Here is an 18967-nt window from a genome sequence, read left to right as displayed (position 1 = left end):
CTGCAATCAGTGTCGCAAAACCTCTACCAAACGAAATTATTAAAGTCTTTACGCAACCTCAATGCAACTGATATTTAAAACCTTCCCATAATCACTAAGGTAGCCTGGCTAAACCTAACCAAAGTAGAGGCATCCAAACAGTTGTTATACTGCGATACTGTCTTACAGCGATTAACTGATCAAAGATTACATATCTAACACGAAACTATTCTTTCATGAAAATTATTTTGTACCAAAATGAAATGTAGGAAATTATTCTTTCAAGGAATTATTCCTGAAAACAACATTGCAGGATATTTATGACGCATGATAAGTCAGAGTACATTCCATTTGAACTGAAATACAAACAACAAAACAACTCCACAAGGACACGGACAAGTACTTATACAAATCTCCTTACAAGTTCAGAGTCTCACTCTATATTAATCTATTTTGACGCAGCAGCAAGGCTTGCAGCGCGAGCTTTGAAATACGCATATTGTTGCTCTTTCGATGGCATAATTTCCTTGACTACTGGATGGTTGTAAAAATCTTGACTCCACTTGTGTAGCTTGGGAAATTTGTCACTGGTGAACAACTGTTTCTCTGCTACTTCTTGAAATAAAGGGATAAACAGAGCCGCAATATCCACAAAACCAATCTCCTCTCCTCCAAAGAACTTGTCCTTGAGCTCATTCTCGAGAAACTGCAAAGCGTCGAATAATTCTTCTCTAGCCTTCTCCTGTTCGTTCTCATCAGGGATAAAAATAGTTTTTGCTGCTGGAACCACACACTGAATTCACAAATTAAAATTATATGTATTAGAAAATAAATTAAGACAGATAAAGTTTAAATGGAGTTATATGGAAAGTTAGTTCTAGAATGGGTGATTCATGTAAGATCCCTGATTTTAAATTGCGATCCGCAACTGCAACTGTGGCCACAATATTGATACAAGAGTCTCCACAGCCAAATCAGACCGCAGGTTTTGTGTCATTTAAAATCACGCATCCATTTGCATTGCAAAGCACATCAGACAATTACGCCCATGTTTCTTCATGTATATTCATCAAAACTCCAGAACCCAAAACTCAATTTCCTTCTGATGTAATTATGTGTTTTTCGATGGTGTAGAAATACACCTCTTAATCAAAATTTATGACGTAACAATTGTAATATGCATCGGAATAACCACAATTGCAAAATCCACGTCTGCAACCGCATTGCATCCACGGCCGCAATTTAAAGTCTAACTTAGACCTTAAAATATCACAGCTAATAAGCAACAAATTCATAGCTAATCACATGAGTACTTTGCAACTAACACAAGAGTGGCAAGCAAAATATTTAGTGCTAATAAACAATGGAATTAACTATAGATCGCTATAGAATGTTTAGTTAGTTCTTGACTAATCCGTACCTAATTTTGCCTCATTTTTTCCTGGAAACACATTCTGAATTTTGGACCCTAGCTCGAAAATCAACATCAGCATCACAATCACAATCACTATAACCACTATGTAGCAGCGACGCCTCTAAAAAATTGTTAGTGTTGGGGTTGTGTTTGGAGTGTTTTGCAACCACAATTTAAAACCATGCTAAAACTATTCAACTGCTAGTAATATTATGAAGGGAAACAAACAATCAATGAAACTGATTACCTTATCATCTATGAACTTTGACCAGAAACGGTCCAATGCTCTTTTGTAAGGATCAGAATGCAAGATTGGATTTAGCTTCCATGTCTCATCAATATACTCAAGAATCACACGAGACTCTGAGATTGGTTTTCCATTATGAACCAAAACAGGAACCATCCTGTAAACTGGGTTATGATTGAGAAGTGTTTCACTCAAATTACCCAATTTTTCTTCCACATATTTGTATTCAATTCCCTTCAATTTCAGAGCAATTTGAACCTTAATCACAAACGGGCTTCCCACAGAACCCAAAAGCTCCACTTCTTCAATACCAGCCATTGCTAATATTCAATTCTCAAATAAGTTTGATTTTATCAATCAATTTGGCTTAGCTTTTTTATAGGAAGATTAATGATTTGATTTGATATAATTTTAAAATTATCAGATACAAAAGGATAATAAAGGCATCATATACATACAGGTATTAAGAAAAAGGAAAAGATTCTGTCAAATAAGAGATCACATGGTAATAATATTATATAAAAAAATTCTAGAATATGTTCTAGTTGACAATTGTATCCATTATTGAGGAATCCGTTAGGAATTCTTTTATTGTATAGCAAAAATAATATTTTCTTAATTAATTAACGTTTTACAGAATTACTAATATAGCTAAATTTCTATATAAAGAAAAACTCCATTACTCAAATTTATACCACAAAAGACAAAAAAAAAATGTTAGTATTCAAGACATAATACGGGTGAAATGGTTGAGTAGAGTTTTTATGCCCAGTGGATTTTTAATATGATAATTTTTGGTGAATCTTCAAGGTTAGCATTTCAACGCTACTATTAACGATTCACTTATGTGCTATTTTGACTTCTCCCAGTTTATATGACACAACTTATAGATGATTTTTAAAATATTTTCTTTTAATAATGAATTTTGAAAATAGTTTACAATGTCTACGCTTTTAGCCTTGTGCTTTTACGATAAAGTCATTTTGCCTTATGATCATTTACTCATTACTAATTTCGTTTTACCTTACTTTAAGACTTTGTCAGATTCTTCTCTTTTTGTTGACCCATGCTTTAGTAGCTTGAGATGCATCTCATTTGATTGTCATCATCGGATAGTCAAGTCCAAAAAATCCTAATAATGAGGTTTCTTTATTTGCTTAACCGTTCATGATTGACGTATCATAATACATTAGTTGTCATCAATAAAAGTACATGTCCTTGTTGAAAGCATATCACCTGCAAAACAAGATTCCACATGAAGCACCCCTTGAAGGAGCTACATGTGCTTTTGACAGGGTTGAGATGTGAAACAAACCAATCAGAGAATGGTTCTACATCTCACTATAAGCTTCCTCCAGGCTATGTGTGTTCCTGAATAAGGAAATTATTCTCACTAACTCCGCTTCCACGCAATAGTAATGAGCTGAATCAATGAGCATAACAAGACCTTGACAATCCTTTCGAACCATATCATGAATGAGGGAATGACTCTAAAAGTTGAGATGATCCCTAACCTCCTTAACACTAGGTTCCTGACCCTTTAAAGATTTAAATGAATTAATAAGGAGACATGTTCTTGGTTTTTCTCAGTGGGTCTCAACAAGATCAAGAGAAGATGAGCCAACCTCATTATTCCCCGTGGCAGGACCGATAAAATCATTTTTATTTCCACCAAGATGAGAAATCGAGGGTTTGTTTCCATCTTCGATAAAATCACCACCAAATCTAAAATTATCACCGAGAACAATGAGGTATGCAATGGATTGATTAAATGCTAAAGAGGTAACATTTGAAATTTTAGGGTTTAATGTTTCAGTGTGAGATGAAGCGTCACTCGCATCGCTAGATATGTAATGAAAATTTGCAGGGCCATCTCCCATATAAGCCATAACAAAAACAATGAAGGGAAAATTAATAAGCTATAAAGAAGGAGAGAAATGGTAACTGAAAAAGCTGAAGCTTTAAGAAATGATTAAAGTAGACAATAGTTTTGAGGGTGAGATATATCGAGAAAATGCATGACCCTGAAAAGAAAACAAAGACAGATAGAACATGAATAACTAAAGCTCGGGAGAAAGCAATCGAGGTTTGTAGGAAAAAAGGGCTTATGATTTACGCAAAGAGTGGAAATGTGGTTAGGAAAGGGAAGTAACCTTTATATATTAGGGCGGAGCAGGTAAATCAATGGTTCTAAATAAAGGAAAGTTGATAGATGGAAAATAACGGTTGGATTTGCCTCTATATCATAATAACACTTGAGTACACTTCAACATCCTAAAGGGAAGCACCACATGTAAGAACAATCTCGCGAGACATTTCAATAAGAATACTATAATTTAATGTGCGTGTTTGCAAGGTCACTCACAAGGGATACCAAATCTTTTCACTTCTCCAAACAATGGACCCAACACGGTAATCCAGACCCAATTATCTCAAAGACTTCCCATTGTTAAGTCACATCAAGGCTTGGGAGAAATTGTTCCGGATGGGCCTTTGGATATAAAGGAGGAAGATCAATCATTAGTCTAATTCACTCCACCAAAGCAACAAAGGTAGAGTGTGATTGTTCTCTAGAGCTCCACATTGGGTTATTACCTATAAACTTGACTATACGATGATGGAAATCAAATGAAATGCATCTAACATGAGTGTCTTCCCTCTTGGTGTGGCTTAAACAACTATTTATTTTTGTGGCTTAAACAACTCTCACATCCAACGATGTGTAGAGGAGGATACACCATTTGGTGTCTTCCCTCTTGGGAAATATTTATCAAGATTTCTTGATAAATGAGGTAAAGTTATTTTATGGTCAAAATAATCAGGAAAATCTGATTAACACCTTAAAATAATATTTCTTAATATGTTTCTCATCAAAATTAAATTAATTTCTAATCCATAAAAATGAGCATTTCAGTATCCTATAGCAAGAGGTGTAAATAAAGCCCAACATGAGTGCAAAACTCAAAGCCCAAATCAAAGATATTATGAATTGGGCTAATCTAATCAATTAGCACTTTGGCCTAATGGATTAGATATTTTGAAAACTCAAATATTCGAATGTTGGAGTTCACCACAATGGATAATTGGGGTAGTAATCACAATAGTAGATACTTGCAACTGATAACTCTAATTTTTTTTACCGTTTCTAATCAATTAGGACATAATTCTAATCAATTAGACAGAGCCTATGAAAGGAGAAAACGTGTCAATCTTTTCATCTCATAATTTTTCTTACTCATTAGAAACTCATTAGCTCACTCAACATCATCATCACTACAAAATGGCCCAAAAGAGAATTTGTTCTTCCCAACCTTCATCTTCATACTTCTCCGAAGATTTCACCTCTCAAGCCCAAGAATCTAACTTCAACCTCCACTACTCCGATAGAGAAATCTTCACCTCTCACTGTCTAGATGGAGATCTCTTCAAGAACCATTCCTCCGTGGAAGGATTCACCATAGCAGGGCTAAGAAACTTTATTGTTTAGAAACCTTGGGAAAGGTACCCAAATTTGGTAAAATGGTTCTACGCAAATCTCTTTTACACAGACGGAGTCATCAAATCTCTTGAAGATTTTGCTCAAATTTGTAATTTATCCTTCATAGGGAAATATTATGATCAAATTGATCTTCAAGGTATTGAATTCAACCCTGACACTCTTGCTCGGTCACTCCTCATTGGTCCCACTTCCATCGTTCCATATCCCTTCAATGTTGGACTCCTTCACCCAAATATTAGATTAATTCACCACACTATGAGCCACATTTTGTTCCCAAGGAAGGGAAACTATAACACCATCCAAAAATCACTATATTATGTTTTATCAGTTGTAGAAATTAAGTAAAATTAATAGTCAAAATCGTGCTAAATATGAAGATATTCATCGTATGGATACAAAAAATCTCTCCAAATTTATCAATGAAAATGTTTGTTAATATTTGAACTCTTAATTGAGTAAATCGTATTTTTAAAACAAATTAGTTATAAATTATTTGTTTGGTATTAGAAAAAAAAGATCAAAGGAGTGTCGCCCACATGGAAAGATATTTACATTGATACTTGTACTCGTACAGATGGTTCAGTTATTAATTAAAAGGCTTAAAGATTGAATGTAATATTTCCTTTCATTCATGCCTTTTTTATTCTGTGACTTGTATTGAATGATGTGTGAAATTAATGGAATATGCTGGTGGTTTTTGCTTTGAATTTTCTTGGTTTTGGATTTGTAATTATGGTTCATCTCTTTAATGGATTAATAAGCTTAGCATGAATTTTCGAGCACTGTTTTTTTGTGAAATTATGGATTAGTAAACTTAGCATGATGAGTAATTATGGATTAGTAAACTATTTTCAGGCAATGTTAATTTCAAAATCATAGAATTTCAGCAGTGACTTAGAATGTTCAGCAGTGAGAGCACCCCAGTCAAGTGCACAACTGGTTAAAGAGAAAAAAGTGCACAATTTTCACATAACATTATTTAGAATATGATTATAGTAAAGACAAGTGAAATGCATAAACCACAAAATTTACTTATTCAAGCTTACATAAATTTTAGTTAAAAGCAAACCATATGATTTTAGATGATGTTTTTTGTTGTGCAAGGCAACAATGTAATATGTATTATATTAAAGAGTATCTAGCTTTATGAAACTAGTTGGTTACTGATTAAGATTCATAGAAATCTCTAAGTATGATGTCAATGTGTTAGGATTATATATTCCTCTAGTATTCTGAGTTTGAACTATCAAGAAAGCTCAACCTGATTGTTATTGTAGAATATCTTGCACCTGATTTTGAATTCAACTATGGTTTCTTTTATGGATTTATAATGTAATTGTTTATGTTTTAAATAAATAATTATGTTCAACCTGTTCATTTTTACTTCAACATCATTCTACTATGTTTATAGGACAAAAAATTAAGCTTTACTTGGCTGATATTCTCTTTGTTGTTTGACAAGTATCGATGTTCTTATTTAGTTCATCCCATGTTGTTTTTTGTATTATCCTATTTATTATAATATTTCAGAAAGAACTAAACAAACATAATAATGGGGATGCAACTTCTCAATTGGTCCAAAAGATACAAAGTCATATGTCTTGAAATGATGACATTTATTCCTAAGTAAAAGGATCTGAAAAAAGGGGACATGTGTGTTGTATAGGCAATATTCCCAAAACTACAAAATCAAAAGCTTCTTTGTCTGAAAATCAAGAGTTTAGGAGGAACTTAAGAAAATGCGAGAAAGTCAAGAGATGACAAATGTGTTTATGGTAAATATGATGGCAATGATACAAAATCGATTATATCAAGAAGATTGGAATGTTATTTTACAAGCTTCAAGACAATTATATTATATTGTACTCTTCGAGTTCATATTTCGAATATTATGAAAACATTTATTAAGTTGAGTTTGTAATTTATTTTATTTTGTTTTCAATTGACTACAAATGCTTCTAGTGCCCCAAACTAGACAAATTCTCGAAGTTCATGCACCGATGAAGATGAAAGAGGGGAATATTAGAAATTGCTTTTACCTTATATATGTTTTTGAATTTTGTTTTGTTGTCGTAACATCTATTTTGGTAATTGTTATTATATAATTGACGTTACTTTTTTATTTTTATATATTTGTAAGATTTGCTATTTTGACAATATATTTGAAATTTTCTTTGATGTTTTAAATTTTGTGTGGTGCATATATAAAGTATTGCAAAAATTTAATTATTAAAAATTATAAATTATAGGAAAGAAATCTTTGTAAAAGAAAAATAGACATATACCAACAACTAGTTTCGTCTTATACCAACATAAATATGCGGTGGATAAAGGTATTAAATAGTGTAATGAGTCGTTGCTATATCCTTGAAACTTTGTCCAACCCATGAAAATTGTGGTTAGATTATCTTCTAATTGGTCGGTGTCTCACATAGAGCCTAGTAAGAGGTTGTGCAACTATTTTTACAAATGATCACTTCCTCTTCACGAGTGCTTGTTCTCCATGATGGGGTTTAAAATTCCTATAAATGACTTCAAAATAAGGGTTTTAAATAACCTCAATATTTCCCCTCCTCAATTGTCCCTAGTGAGCTAGGCATATGTACATGTATTCCAATATTTGTATGAGTATAAGAATAGGGTTTATTTGCTTAAAGTTTTTATTGACAACTTCAAGAACTTTAAAGATTTGTATTTTTTTGTCATTTCTCAAAGTCGTGAAGGCATATTCAAGTTTATGTGTTCTTCTAGTGTGTTCTTTGTCCTGCCCCCTAGGTTGTGACTGCCTACATGTGAGGATTCATTCCCCAAGTATTTGAATCATAATAATTTATGGGTAATACTATTTAAATAAATAAGGATGGTGGGGATGTGTGACATTGATGTGCGGGGAGTGGAGAGTAATTAGGGGCTAGTATAGTTTGATTAAATTATTAGAGTTTATTTTAATAATTAAAATAATAGTATTTTGTTAGATTTATTTAATTTAATAGAAACTAGAAGGTTTGGGGACAAAGTTTGATTTATGAGGAGTAGAAGGGGGGAAGGAGTAAGAGGAATAAGAGTTTGTCCAGGATTAAAATTATAATAAGATTTATCCTAATGATATAAATTAGAATACATAACCTAGTTTTAAAGAGTTTTATCATTACATATACCTAGAATTGGATAATAGAGAAGAGGCTAGAGAAAATGCAAGAGAAGGCTTAGAACTTGGAGGAGATTAGAGAATCAAAAACTAGAATTTTGCACTGTTGCTAGGATAACCAGGTAAGGGGGAGAACTATCTCAATAACATGTATATGTATGAGGGATAAAATTAAGCAATCCTTAACCTTCAATAGGGCATTGGGATTTTAACATAATTCTATTATTGATGATTGATTTGTTGAATATGCTGATGATTGGTGATAAAATTTGTGTGCTATGATGTATGATACATTCTGTTTAGATGAGTTAACATATATCCACCATTGTTGCTATTTTGAAGATTTTGGGACTAATATGATTTTACGAAAACCATGAATTAGAGGTGTTAATTTTATGTATGCAGATGTTACTGATAACTATATAACATGTGTGTAATATGTTGGATCGATTTTATATGCCTTGATTGAGAAATATGAGTTCTGCATTGAAATCCATTGGAAGAGACGAATTTTGCAGGTTGCAGGTCGATGAGAGGCGTCACGCTGATTACGGGTAACCCGTCAAGCTGGTCATGCTTGTTTTCTAAGTCGATCGTTACATAGGTTATGCTCTGAAGTGTTGAGGTCAGTGGAGGGCTCCACAACCATGACAAGTAACCCGTCATGTGTCTTCAGTGAGTGTAGATGCTTGTTTTGATGATATTAAATGAATCTATGATTTATTTGATGAATGATGGATATGTGCACACATGATGATGATGTTGTGTTAATTTTTATGGATTGTGATGATGATATATTGATGTGCAAGCATGAATTATGTTGTTGAATTATGAGTATGTTGTTGTAGGGTGATACTTCGGAAGGGTAACTATTATGTTGGGTCAATGCATGCTTTGTTTATTATCGGGAAGGGACTTTAAACATTATGTTGTTGTTGCATTGAAGTGTTGTGACATGCATTCATTATATTGTTGTTGTTGTTGATGAAAGAGGCAAGTTGGAATCTGAGCAGGGTGGATTGGTGACTTGTCCTGAATTCGAACACAGTGGATTCAGGGTTTGAGCATGATGAACTCGATTCCTGATCGAACCAATTGGTGATGATATGGTACCACATGCATATGAGTATGGTTGAAGTTGTTAGCCTTATTGCATAATTTAAATGATGAATATGTGATTGCTTTGTGTATGTTGATGGATTGGGTGTGAGAATGATATTATGTGATTATTTTTGAATATGTGGATGTTTGAATTATACCTTGCAGCTTATGTCGTTCAAACTATTGATGTGAATTCTCACCCCCTTTGCTTTGATATTGTCCACCATGGACATCTTGCAGATACTCAGGAGTATAGTTGCTATTGTAAGTGGTAAATAACGTTTAGAGTTATTTTCATTAGTTATCTCATTTTTAATCAATATGCTCCGATTCTATAACACTGGGAGCGAAAAATGTTTTCTATTATTATGTTTGATGTTGACTTACGTGTTTTGTTTAAGTTTAATAACTATTATGTTGAGTCTTTTTGAAACCGTTGAGAGCTAGATATTGAAATTTCGTTTGAATCATTTTGTGAAAGTTAAGTCTTTATAAGACCCAATTTGTAGTTAACATGTTTTATTATCGCGATTAATGTGATTACGCTGCGATGATACTCTAAGTGAAAGTGAGCAAGTGATGGAAGATGTTGTATGTTTCTTATTTTTCCGCTTCATGTTTTCAAAATGCTTATGTTTTGTTGAAGGGTTTTCGTTGATAACGCCTTAAATTGTCGAGTAATCCTTTGCATATAAGTTTCAGGATTTAGGGTGTTACAAACCCTGCCCAGTTTGGGTAGAGCCCTGTGTACATCAACAAACACATTTGTTACCCATAAATTCACTAGCAAAAATGACAAAATATGGAAACTAGGTAACCTTAAAATAGGGACATGTCGTGAATTGCTTTCCATAATTTCTAAGTGTTGTTTCCCTACGAAGCATATCAATGTCTCCACAATGAAAATTGGGTCTCCATCACTTCTTGGAACTTGAGTATAAATTTGAATCCAAACTTCCAGAACTCTTCCCCTTCGCAAGGATGAACAACACCTATAACTCATTATTTCCTTCGATTCAATCACTACTAAAAATAATACATTTCATGTTAAAGCTTTCACACCAGCCAATGAAAAACCAAGTTCAAATTACCTGGAACACGCCATTTTATTTTATTTTAAAATTAAATATTATCCCTTGGTTTTGTAGAAAACAGATAAAAAATGTAACTCAAGGTTTAAGTTTCAATTCCTAGCTCCTGCAAGTTCGTGTCTTAGTTAGAACCAAAATGACGCCCTTATTTTATAAATCATCTTATCCCTCAATTTTCTAGGACACCAACATGAAATGTTGAATGATATTTTATTTAATTAAATTGAACTCATTTTTTACCTCAGTTGTGTTCCCTCGGTTTTTTTTTAAAACTGAGATGTAAACTCTAAACAATATTCAATCATATTGTTAAGTCTCATTCAATTTCCATTATGTATCATAAATTTTTTGCTCCCTAGCAAACAAAAGAAACAACATTCTTCATCTTCTCCAAGGAGGATGGAAGCTCGAACTTAAACAAACACTTTTCTTTCACTATCTCATCACGTTTCCACTACGTAAAACTTTCACCATGGTTGTACTAGTAATGTTGTTGTTGTTGTTGATATGGTTTTTGAGTCTTAGAGTGTAATCTAGTGTTGTTTTTCAGGTATTTGTAGTTGTTGTTGTTTATTATTATTGTTATTTTATGGAGTTGGAATGTTCATTTATGTTGGTTGTGTACGATTTTTATTTTATTTTTAGAAGGTGTGGGTTATTATGCAGTTGAATTAAAGCCAATAAGTTAAGTAAAGAGTATGAAAATGGAGTGATTCAACTTCTTGAATTTACGGAGAAAAAAACTTCCTAATAATAATTAGATTTTTTAGTGTCGTTGTAAAAATTGTCATAATACACAAAAACATCCAAACGATGTTATATTCAATCATTTAGGTTTTGATAGAATTATTCAAAATTATACGGAATAGGTATGTCATGGTGAGTGACAAAAAAAAGACATGTGTCCCATGGATTTGAAGTTGATAAATTCATGAATGATACTCTAGAAGATATGATTCGTGATATTTTAGTAGATGCGTTTAAGAAAGCCCGTGTGGAAGATAATTTTCAAAGAGACATGGAAGAGTCGTTATATTTAGGATGCAAAAAATCTACAAGATTGTGGGCTATGTTAAGACTATTTAATCTTAAGGCAAGAAGTGTGTGGATAGATAAAAGATTTACTGAATTACTTAAATTGTTGCAAAAAAAATTCCATACGGTAACATGTTGTCGGACCGTAGTTATGAGGCCAAAAAGATATTATGTCCTTTCTGTTTGGACTATATCAAAATACATGCATGTAGTAATGATTTTATATTATATAGGAAAGAGTATGAAAACTTGAAGGAGTGTATGAGGTGTGGGGAGTCACGCTACAATAAGAAGGACAATGGTGCTGAAGACGATGATGGTCTAACTAGAAAGGGTGTTCCTTCCAAGGTGATATGGTACCTACCGATAATTTAAAGATTCAAGGCATTGTTTTCTAATGTAAATGACTCAAAGAATACTATATGGCATGTATATGAAAGAGTATGTGATGGAAATTTTTTCTATGTAGCTGGTTCATAACAATGGAAGAAAATTGATTCGTTGTTTCCAGATTTTTCCCTTGAGGAAAGGAACCTTAGGCTTGGACTTGCCACTTCCAGAATGAACCTGTTTGGTAATTTGAGTACTAACCATACTTCACGACATGTTCTTCTCATAATTTACAACCTATCTTTGTGGTTGTGCAGGAAGCAACCAGAGAATGACATATATGTTTATTTGACGCTATTGAATTGAATATTTAAGACTTTTGTGGGAGGAAGGCATTGATGTTGATGATGTGCATACATGTGATAACTTTAAGGTATGTGCCATGTTATTTTTCACAATCAATGACTTTTCTGCATATGGTAATTTGTCGGGTACAACATCAAGGGACATAAAGTGTGTCCTATATATGTGAAGATTATACATGCTCCCACCAATTACAAAATGGAAAAAATACTGTTTACCTTGGGCATCCAAAATTTCTAAGACCTAATCATCCATACCGTTGATTGAGGAAGGCTTTTAATGGGAAGTAAGAGTTTGATATCGCTCCAAAGACCTTAACTGGGAAGGAAGATTATAATAGACAACAATACATTAATGTTGTCTTTGGAAAGAAACAAAAAGGGCCCTTGGAGAAAAATATTTGGAAAAAGAGGTCGGTGTTATTTCATCTTCCATATTGGTCTAGTCTCAGAGTAAGACATTGTTTTGATGTTATGCATGTGGAGAAAAATTTATGTGATAGTTTGATTGGAACACTTCTCAACATTAAAGGCAAGACAAAAGATAGTAAGAAATCCCGTCTAGATATGGTGGTGAAGGGTATACGACAAGAGTTAGCACTAAAAGAAATAAGAAATATAAAATATTTTCTCACCAGCATGTCATATTATGTCTAAAAAGGGAAAAAAAGTTTTTCGATTATTTGCAAGGCATCAAAGTTCCCCAAGGATACTCAACAATTTTTAAGAAACTTGTGTCAATGAAAGATCTGAAATTAGTTTTCTTAAAGTATCGTGATTGTCATGTCTTGATGCAACAAGTGCTAACAGTGACTATTTGTGGCATTTTCTCAAATTTTGTAAGGGTAAATATAACAAGACCGTTCTTATTCTTTAATGTTATATGTAGTAAAGTCGTTGATCCTGACAATTTATATGAGTTGGAACATGAGGCTACAATTATCTTGTGTCAATAAGAGATGTATTTCCCTCCATCAGTTTGTGACATTATGGTTCACTTAGTTGTTCATATAGTAAGGGGTGTTATATTTTGTGCCCGATTTATTTAAGGTGAGTGTATCTAGTAGAGTGATACATGAATATATTTAAAGGGTATACGAAGAATCGTCATTGTCCAGAAGCTTCAATCGTTGAACGGTACATCACATAATAAGCTATTGAGTTTTGTACAAACTATTTGTCAAAAGAAAACTCTATAGGAATCCTCAAGTCTCTTTATGATGGAAGATATGTAGGTAGAGGCACATAAGGTTTAAATGTTAAAGCATTGCACAAAGATGTAGTTCTCCAAGCACATTTGTATATATTGAATATCGTTGATGAAGTTCAATCTTACTTGTCCTCTCACAAAAGTAGTATCAAGGGAAATTCCCCCAAATGAGTGAGAAATGGATGTTGATAAAGTATAACAAAACTTTCATAAATTGGTTTAATGAAAGAGTTTTTAAAGAGAGTAGTACATTAGAGACAATTAAATGAATGTCATATGTGCCTAATTTTAATGTAATAACTTTGAGAACATACGACATTACTTAATTTTCATTATATTCAAAATCAAAGGATGATCCTAGTACCATACAAAATAGTGGAGTTATGGTTGACATTGAATCCACGTACTTCACTACTTCCAATGATAACAATCATGTACTGACATCTAGAGCATACTTTGGGGTCAATTGTTCACTAGTTATGATTGATCCTTCTAACGCTAGATGGTCAATTGTTCTACAAGGAAAATATATTCCTGATAGTGATGAAAATCAAGATTTAAATTTTGAGATTCTTTATTTTGCAGCACATGTAGGTCTCTCATTTGACGAATATGATTCAGATGATGTGCATGTTATTCGTCATGATCATCAAGAGAGGATATGCGGAAACTAGTAATTAAATATTTTATATCACTTGGTAATATATATTTATTCATTTCACTTTTTTATTCTTTTTACTAATATTTTTTTCCAACATGTAGAGATGTCGAAGGATACCCTATGTTGCATGATTTTAGAAGTAAAAGTCAAAAAATTAAAAGCCTCTAAAGTAAGTGTAATATGATGCATGTTGTTGATATTGAAGTATGAAGTTGTTGTTGGAGATTGAATTTTGAATGTTATTGTTGTTGTTGTAGTTGTTAAGAACAATGGTTAAAGATTTAATGTTGTTGTTGTTTATGGTGATGATTATCTTAATTGGTTTCAAATGTTGTTCAAATTATAACTCCTTAAAGACCATTTACAGATCACATAAGAGAAATTTTGAATGGCTTACAAGAATTTGTTTTTTGGTCATTTATTTTGTTGGTCAATAATTTGTTTTAGTTTTGTTGTAAAATTATACGGAGTGTGTCATTTTGACTTTGTAATTGGTGTAAACAACGAATATTTTTGGTACAATATTTTTGTTTGAGAAATGGGAAATAGGTATAATGTTTCTGTTTCAAAAATGGGGAAATTGTTTTTGTAATACGGGTTAAAACAAAAAATATATAGAAAAATAAATATAAAATAAAATAAAAAAATTTCCCTTGATTATTATTACAAAGGTAAAAATACTTTTCTATTACCTCGGTTTTTCTTATAACCAAGAGAAAATATAGGGTGCATCATCCAGTTTCAAAATAATACAAATGCAGTTCCTGGGGATCGAACTCATGACATTAAGTCTTTATCCTCAATGGAGTTTGGTCCAAGCAATAAAATGACGCACATTTCATGATGCTATTCATTACCTCATATACGAAATTGAGGTTAACCCTAATTTCTAACCGAGTTAAAAGAGATTTTTTGTTGTAGTGAATGTACGGATTCACGAATTTATGTCCTAAATCAATTTAGGGTTCTAACCTGCGAACGAATATGAGAAGAAAAATAAATCAAACAAAGAAAGTGATGACTATGTTGCCATGTAGGATGCCACGTGTGTATAAATAGACATTTTTAGTGGAAATTAAATGAAAATGACTTATATGACACGTTTGAATAATTAAGAGATTCAATTAATATTTTTAATTGTCAAGAAATCAAAATAGACTCTGAAATATAGATAAGGGATAAAATAAAATATTTAGGGTCTCTTTGATTCCCTTTTCAAAAACAGTTTTTTAGTTTTTGAAAATTGAAAAAGTAAAAACTCATTTAATAAATAGTTTTTAAAAAAGTAGTTTTGAAAACTGTTTTTGTTTTTTAGTTTTAAAAACTAAAAAACCAAAACTCATAAAAGTTGTTTTGCTTTTGAATTTCTAAAACACCAAAACTGAAAACACGCGGAAAATTGTAAATTTTCATTAATGGCATGATCGTAATTACATTGATTTATTAAATATGAATTTCCAATAAAAAATGTGTTTTTGCTATGTTCATATGCATAAGGGAATTATTTGCACTGGAAAAACTCAACAAATGAAAAATATTGCGTTTGCATATCGAAACACATTTTAATTGCTTGGATATTTCCATGTTTATAACATGTACATTATATATTTGTCTATTTTTTATTTTTTAATAAAATTCAATTATCATTTGTTTATGTATTTATTTTGTGATTGTTTATCTTTTTTACATTAACAATCCGTGAAATTATACTTAAAAATATTTAACTTATAGAAAACAAATAAAAATTTGTAAAATTGTATTATAATAATTTGTAAATTGTATCCCTTTTAAACAAATTAAATTAACAAAACACAAATAAAATAATATGATTGGAATAAAATTATCTTGCAAATAGTATTTTACAATAAATTAAAGTAAATTATAAAGAGTTTAATGGAGATGTATTGGTCTAGTAAAAAAGTTTTTCCACGAACATCCAATAAAAATATATCATTATGTTATATCATATAAATAATTTTAAAAAATTTAATATGACTTAGCGGGATATAATCGTTATTAATTGAAAGTTTAAACTTAATTTACAGTATCACCGTATCATCCATTTTCTCAATTGTAAAATAAATGTTTAAAATTTTAAATCAAAAAAATAAATTAGCTTAATTGATTACTATTATATAGATTGAAAGAGATGATTTTATATTTTTAGTAAAAATCAAACGATATTTGAATTAGTTTTTAAAAACAAATCAACGAAACAAGTTTTTCTTTTATTATCTCAAAAATAGTTTTACAAAATACAGCTTTCAAATAATTTTTTATTTTGTTTTCATCCTAAAAAAAATTCTTAAAACTAATTTATTAAATAATTTTTTTATAAAAAAAGTTAAAATTGAATCAAACAAACCCTTATAGTCCATTTTTTAGTATAGACATCATATTTGAAATTTTAAACCATGAGCCTTCACATGAAAAACAAAAACTCAACCACTATATTCACTAACTCCAATTGGAGTATGCAACAAGCCAACAATCAAAACTAAATATGCTTGGTTTGCTAAAGGTAGATGCCATAAGAAAAATGTTCTCATAACCAAATAGTCTAAGGTGTTCCCACTTATGAAAATGAATACAATTAATAATGTTAGGTTGATCATTATTCATCAAACTTAATTCAATTATTTTTTTTATAAATAAATTGGTGTTGTAACCCATGACATCACTTCTTGTCCAATGTCTTGACAGTGAAGGCATGAATTCTTGTCAATCCCACTTTTTCTTTTCCTTCAAGACACCTAGTCAACAAGTGACAGGTTCAAAATTACAAAATTAGTCTTCCAAACTCTATAAAAGGCCACAAAACCTTAGGACTCACACACCAATATAAACTCATTTTATAGTTACTAAATTCAGAAAGAATATTGAAGTGCTGCAATGGCTACAAATCAGGAAGAAGTGAAGCTTTTGGGAGCTCTTGGAAGCCCATTTGTATGCAGAGTAAACCTTGCTCTTAATCTGAAGGGAATTGAATTCGAATTTGTTAAAGAAGACTTGCAGAACAAGAGTGAGCTTCTTCTCAAATATAACCCAGTTTACAAAAAGGTTCCGGTTTTTGTTCATAATGAGAAGCCCATATCAGAGTCTCTGGTGATTCTTGAATACATTGATGATACCTGGACACAAAATCCAATTTTGCCTACAGATCCTTACGAAAGAGCCTTGGCTCGTTTCTGGTCAAAGTTCATCGATGACAAGGTAACTTCCTCTTTGATAACTTTTAGTTTTTGTACTCTCTTATGTTGGTTGAAATAGTTAATTGTACTGATAATTTTGACGCTTCAATTTATGAATTGCTCAGATTGTGTCGCCTTCATTCAAATCTGCTTTCACAGTTGATGAGAAAGAGCGTGAGAAGAATATTGCAGAATCATCTGAGGCACTTGAGTTTCTTGAGAATGAGTTGAAGGACAAGTTCTTTGGAGGAGAAGAGATTGGTTTTGTGGACATTGCTGCTGTGTTCATAGCTTTTTGGATCCCTTTGATTCAAGATATATCAGGGTTGCAATTGTTTACTGCTGAAAAGTTTCCAAAGCTTTACAAATGGAGTCAAGAATTTCTCAACCATCCAATTGTGAAGAAAAGTTTGCCTCCTAGAGAACATCTTTTTGCCTTATTCAAAGGTCGCTATGAAAGCCTTTTTAATGCTTCAAAATAGATCATGCTATAGCTTATATAGAGTAATGAAATTCAGAATTTCATATGCATGAGCCATTATTATAATCTGTCATTGAGTGTTTGTTGTTAGATTTTATTTCAAAATAATGTTTTGTAATGTGAGATGTGATTTCTCTATGTCAAATCTAAGGATATTCTTGTGATGTTTTCATTTTTGGATTTAAAGAAAAAGACATCTTTCTATCATATATTCCTAAGGTCTAGAAACACGAAGTAACTACAACCTTACATTGATTCAGTTTTAATGATTTTTTTAAAAGGAAAAATAATATATTAAAAACAAAAGTTCAAGTACAGATGATTAGGCAAGTGGCACAAAATAAACCAAAAGGTAAACCAATCCAACCAAAGAAATAAAAATATAAGAGAAAAGAACTACAATGCCATAATATAGACAAGCTATTAGAAGAAACGGTTGTGATAATCGATGTCAAGAACGACATAAACGAGATTATCAACAATATTGTGATCAGTCGAGATCTTCATTACTTTGACTTCTTCCCTTTTGATTTTCTCCCTAACGAAATGCAACCTAACATCAATGTGTTTGGTTCTCTCATGATAGGTTGGATTCTTCAACAAATATATACCACTTTGACTATCACATTTAATAATGTTTGTTTGACCTTTAAGTTCAATTCTTTAGCAAACCATTCAAGCCACAATGCTTCTTTTATAGTTTCAGTGAGGGAAATTGCTTCAGTGGTTGATAAGACCACAACCTTATTAAATGTAGTCTTCCAACTTATTTTTGTACCAAACATAGTGCAAACATATTTAAAAAGAGATTTTATGTTATCCATACATCCTGCATAACTAGAGTCAACAAATCTTTCGATTTCAACTTTGTTATCATCGCCATTGGCTCCACTATAAACCAGGACCCTGTATAAAGATCCTTTTATGTATCTTAGGATCCATTTCAAGGCTTGCCTGTGCGGCTTTCCAAGGTGTACCATGTACATGCTTACAAGGCTCATGCATACGCTATGTCTAGCCTAGTACATACGATAACATACATCAAAGAACCTATTATATTATCATATGTAATGTTATCTATATAGGTCCTTTCGACTTCAGTACTAGAACTTTCAATTATACTCAGCTTGAATTCCCGAGTAGTTGGCATTATAATAGGTTTTGAGTTCGACATACCTAACATGTCGAGAATCTTTCTTAGGTACGACTCTTGAGATA

General features: G+C 31.9%; 2 protein-coding genes across 2 annotated transcripts; one reads left to right on the top strand and one right to left on the bottom strand.

The window, feature by feature from the left end:
• Positions 1–266: 266 nt before the first annotated feature.
• Positions 267–2153, bottom strand: LOC127127545 (probable glutathione S-transferase). The gene is made up of 2 exons (XM_051056748.1): positions 1641–2153; positions 267–772 (listed from the first exon to the last, which is right to left on the bottom strand). Exons 1-2 carry the CDS (start codon positions 1956–1958, stop codon positions 428–430), a joined length of 663 nt encoding a protein of 220 aa, XP_050912705.1. The 5' UTR covers positions 1959–2153; the 3' UTR covers positions 267–427.
• Positions 2154–16853: 14700 nt separating this feature from the next.
• On the top strand, positions 16854–17960 carry LOC127127544 (probable glutathione S-transferase). Its single transcript, XM_051056747.1, has 2 exons — positions 16854–17290; positions 17394–17960. Exons 1-2 carry the CDS (start codon positions 16970–16972, stop codon positions 17748–17750), a joined length of 678 nt encoding a protein of 225 aa, XP_050912704.1. The 5' UTR covers positions 16854–16969; the 3' UTR covers positions 17751–17960.
• The last annotated feature ends 1007 nt before the right edge of the window (positions 17961–18967 follow it).

This window comes from Lathyrus oleraceus, chromosome 3 (assembly GCF_024323335.1).
Source record: "Lathyrus oleraceus cultivar Zhongwan6 chromosome 3, CAAS_Psat_ZW6_1.0, whole genome shotgun sequence".
NCBI classification, from domain to species: Eukaryota; Viridiplantae; Streptophyta; class Magnoliopsida; order Fabales; family Fabaceae; genus Lathyrus; species Lathyrus oleraceus.
This window is presented reverse-complemented; position numbering and strand designations above follow the sequence as displayed.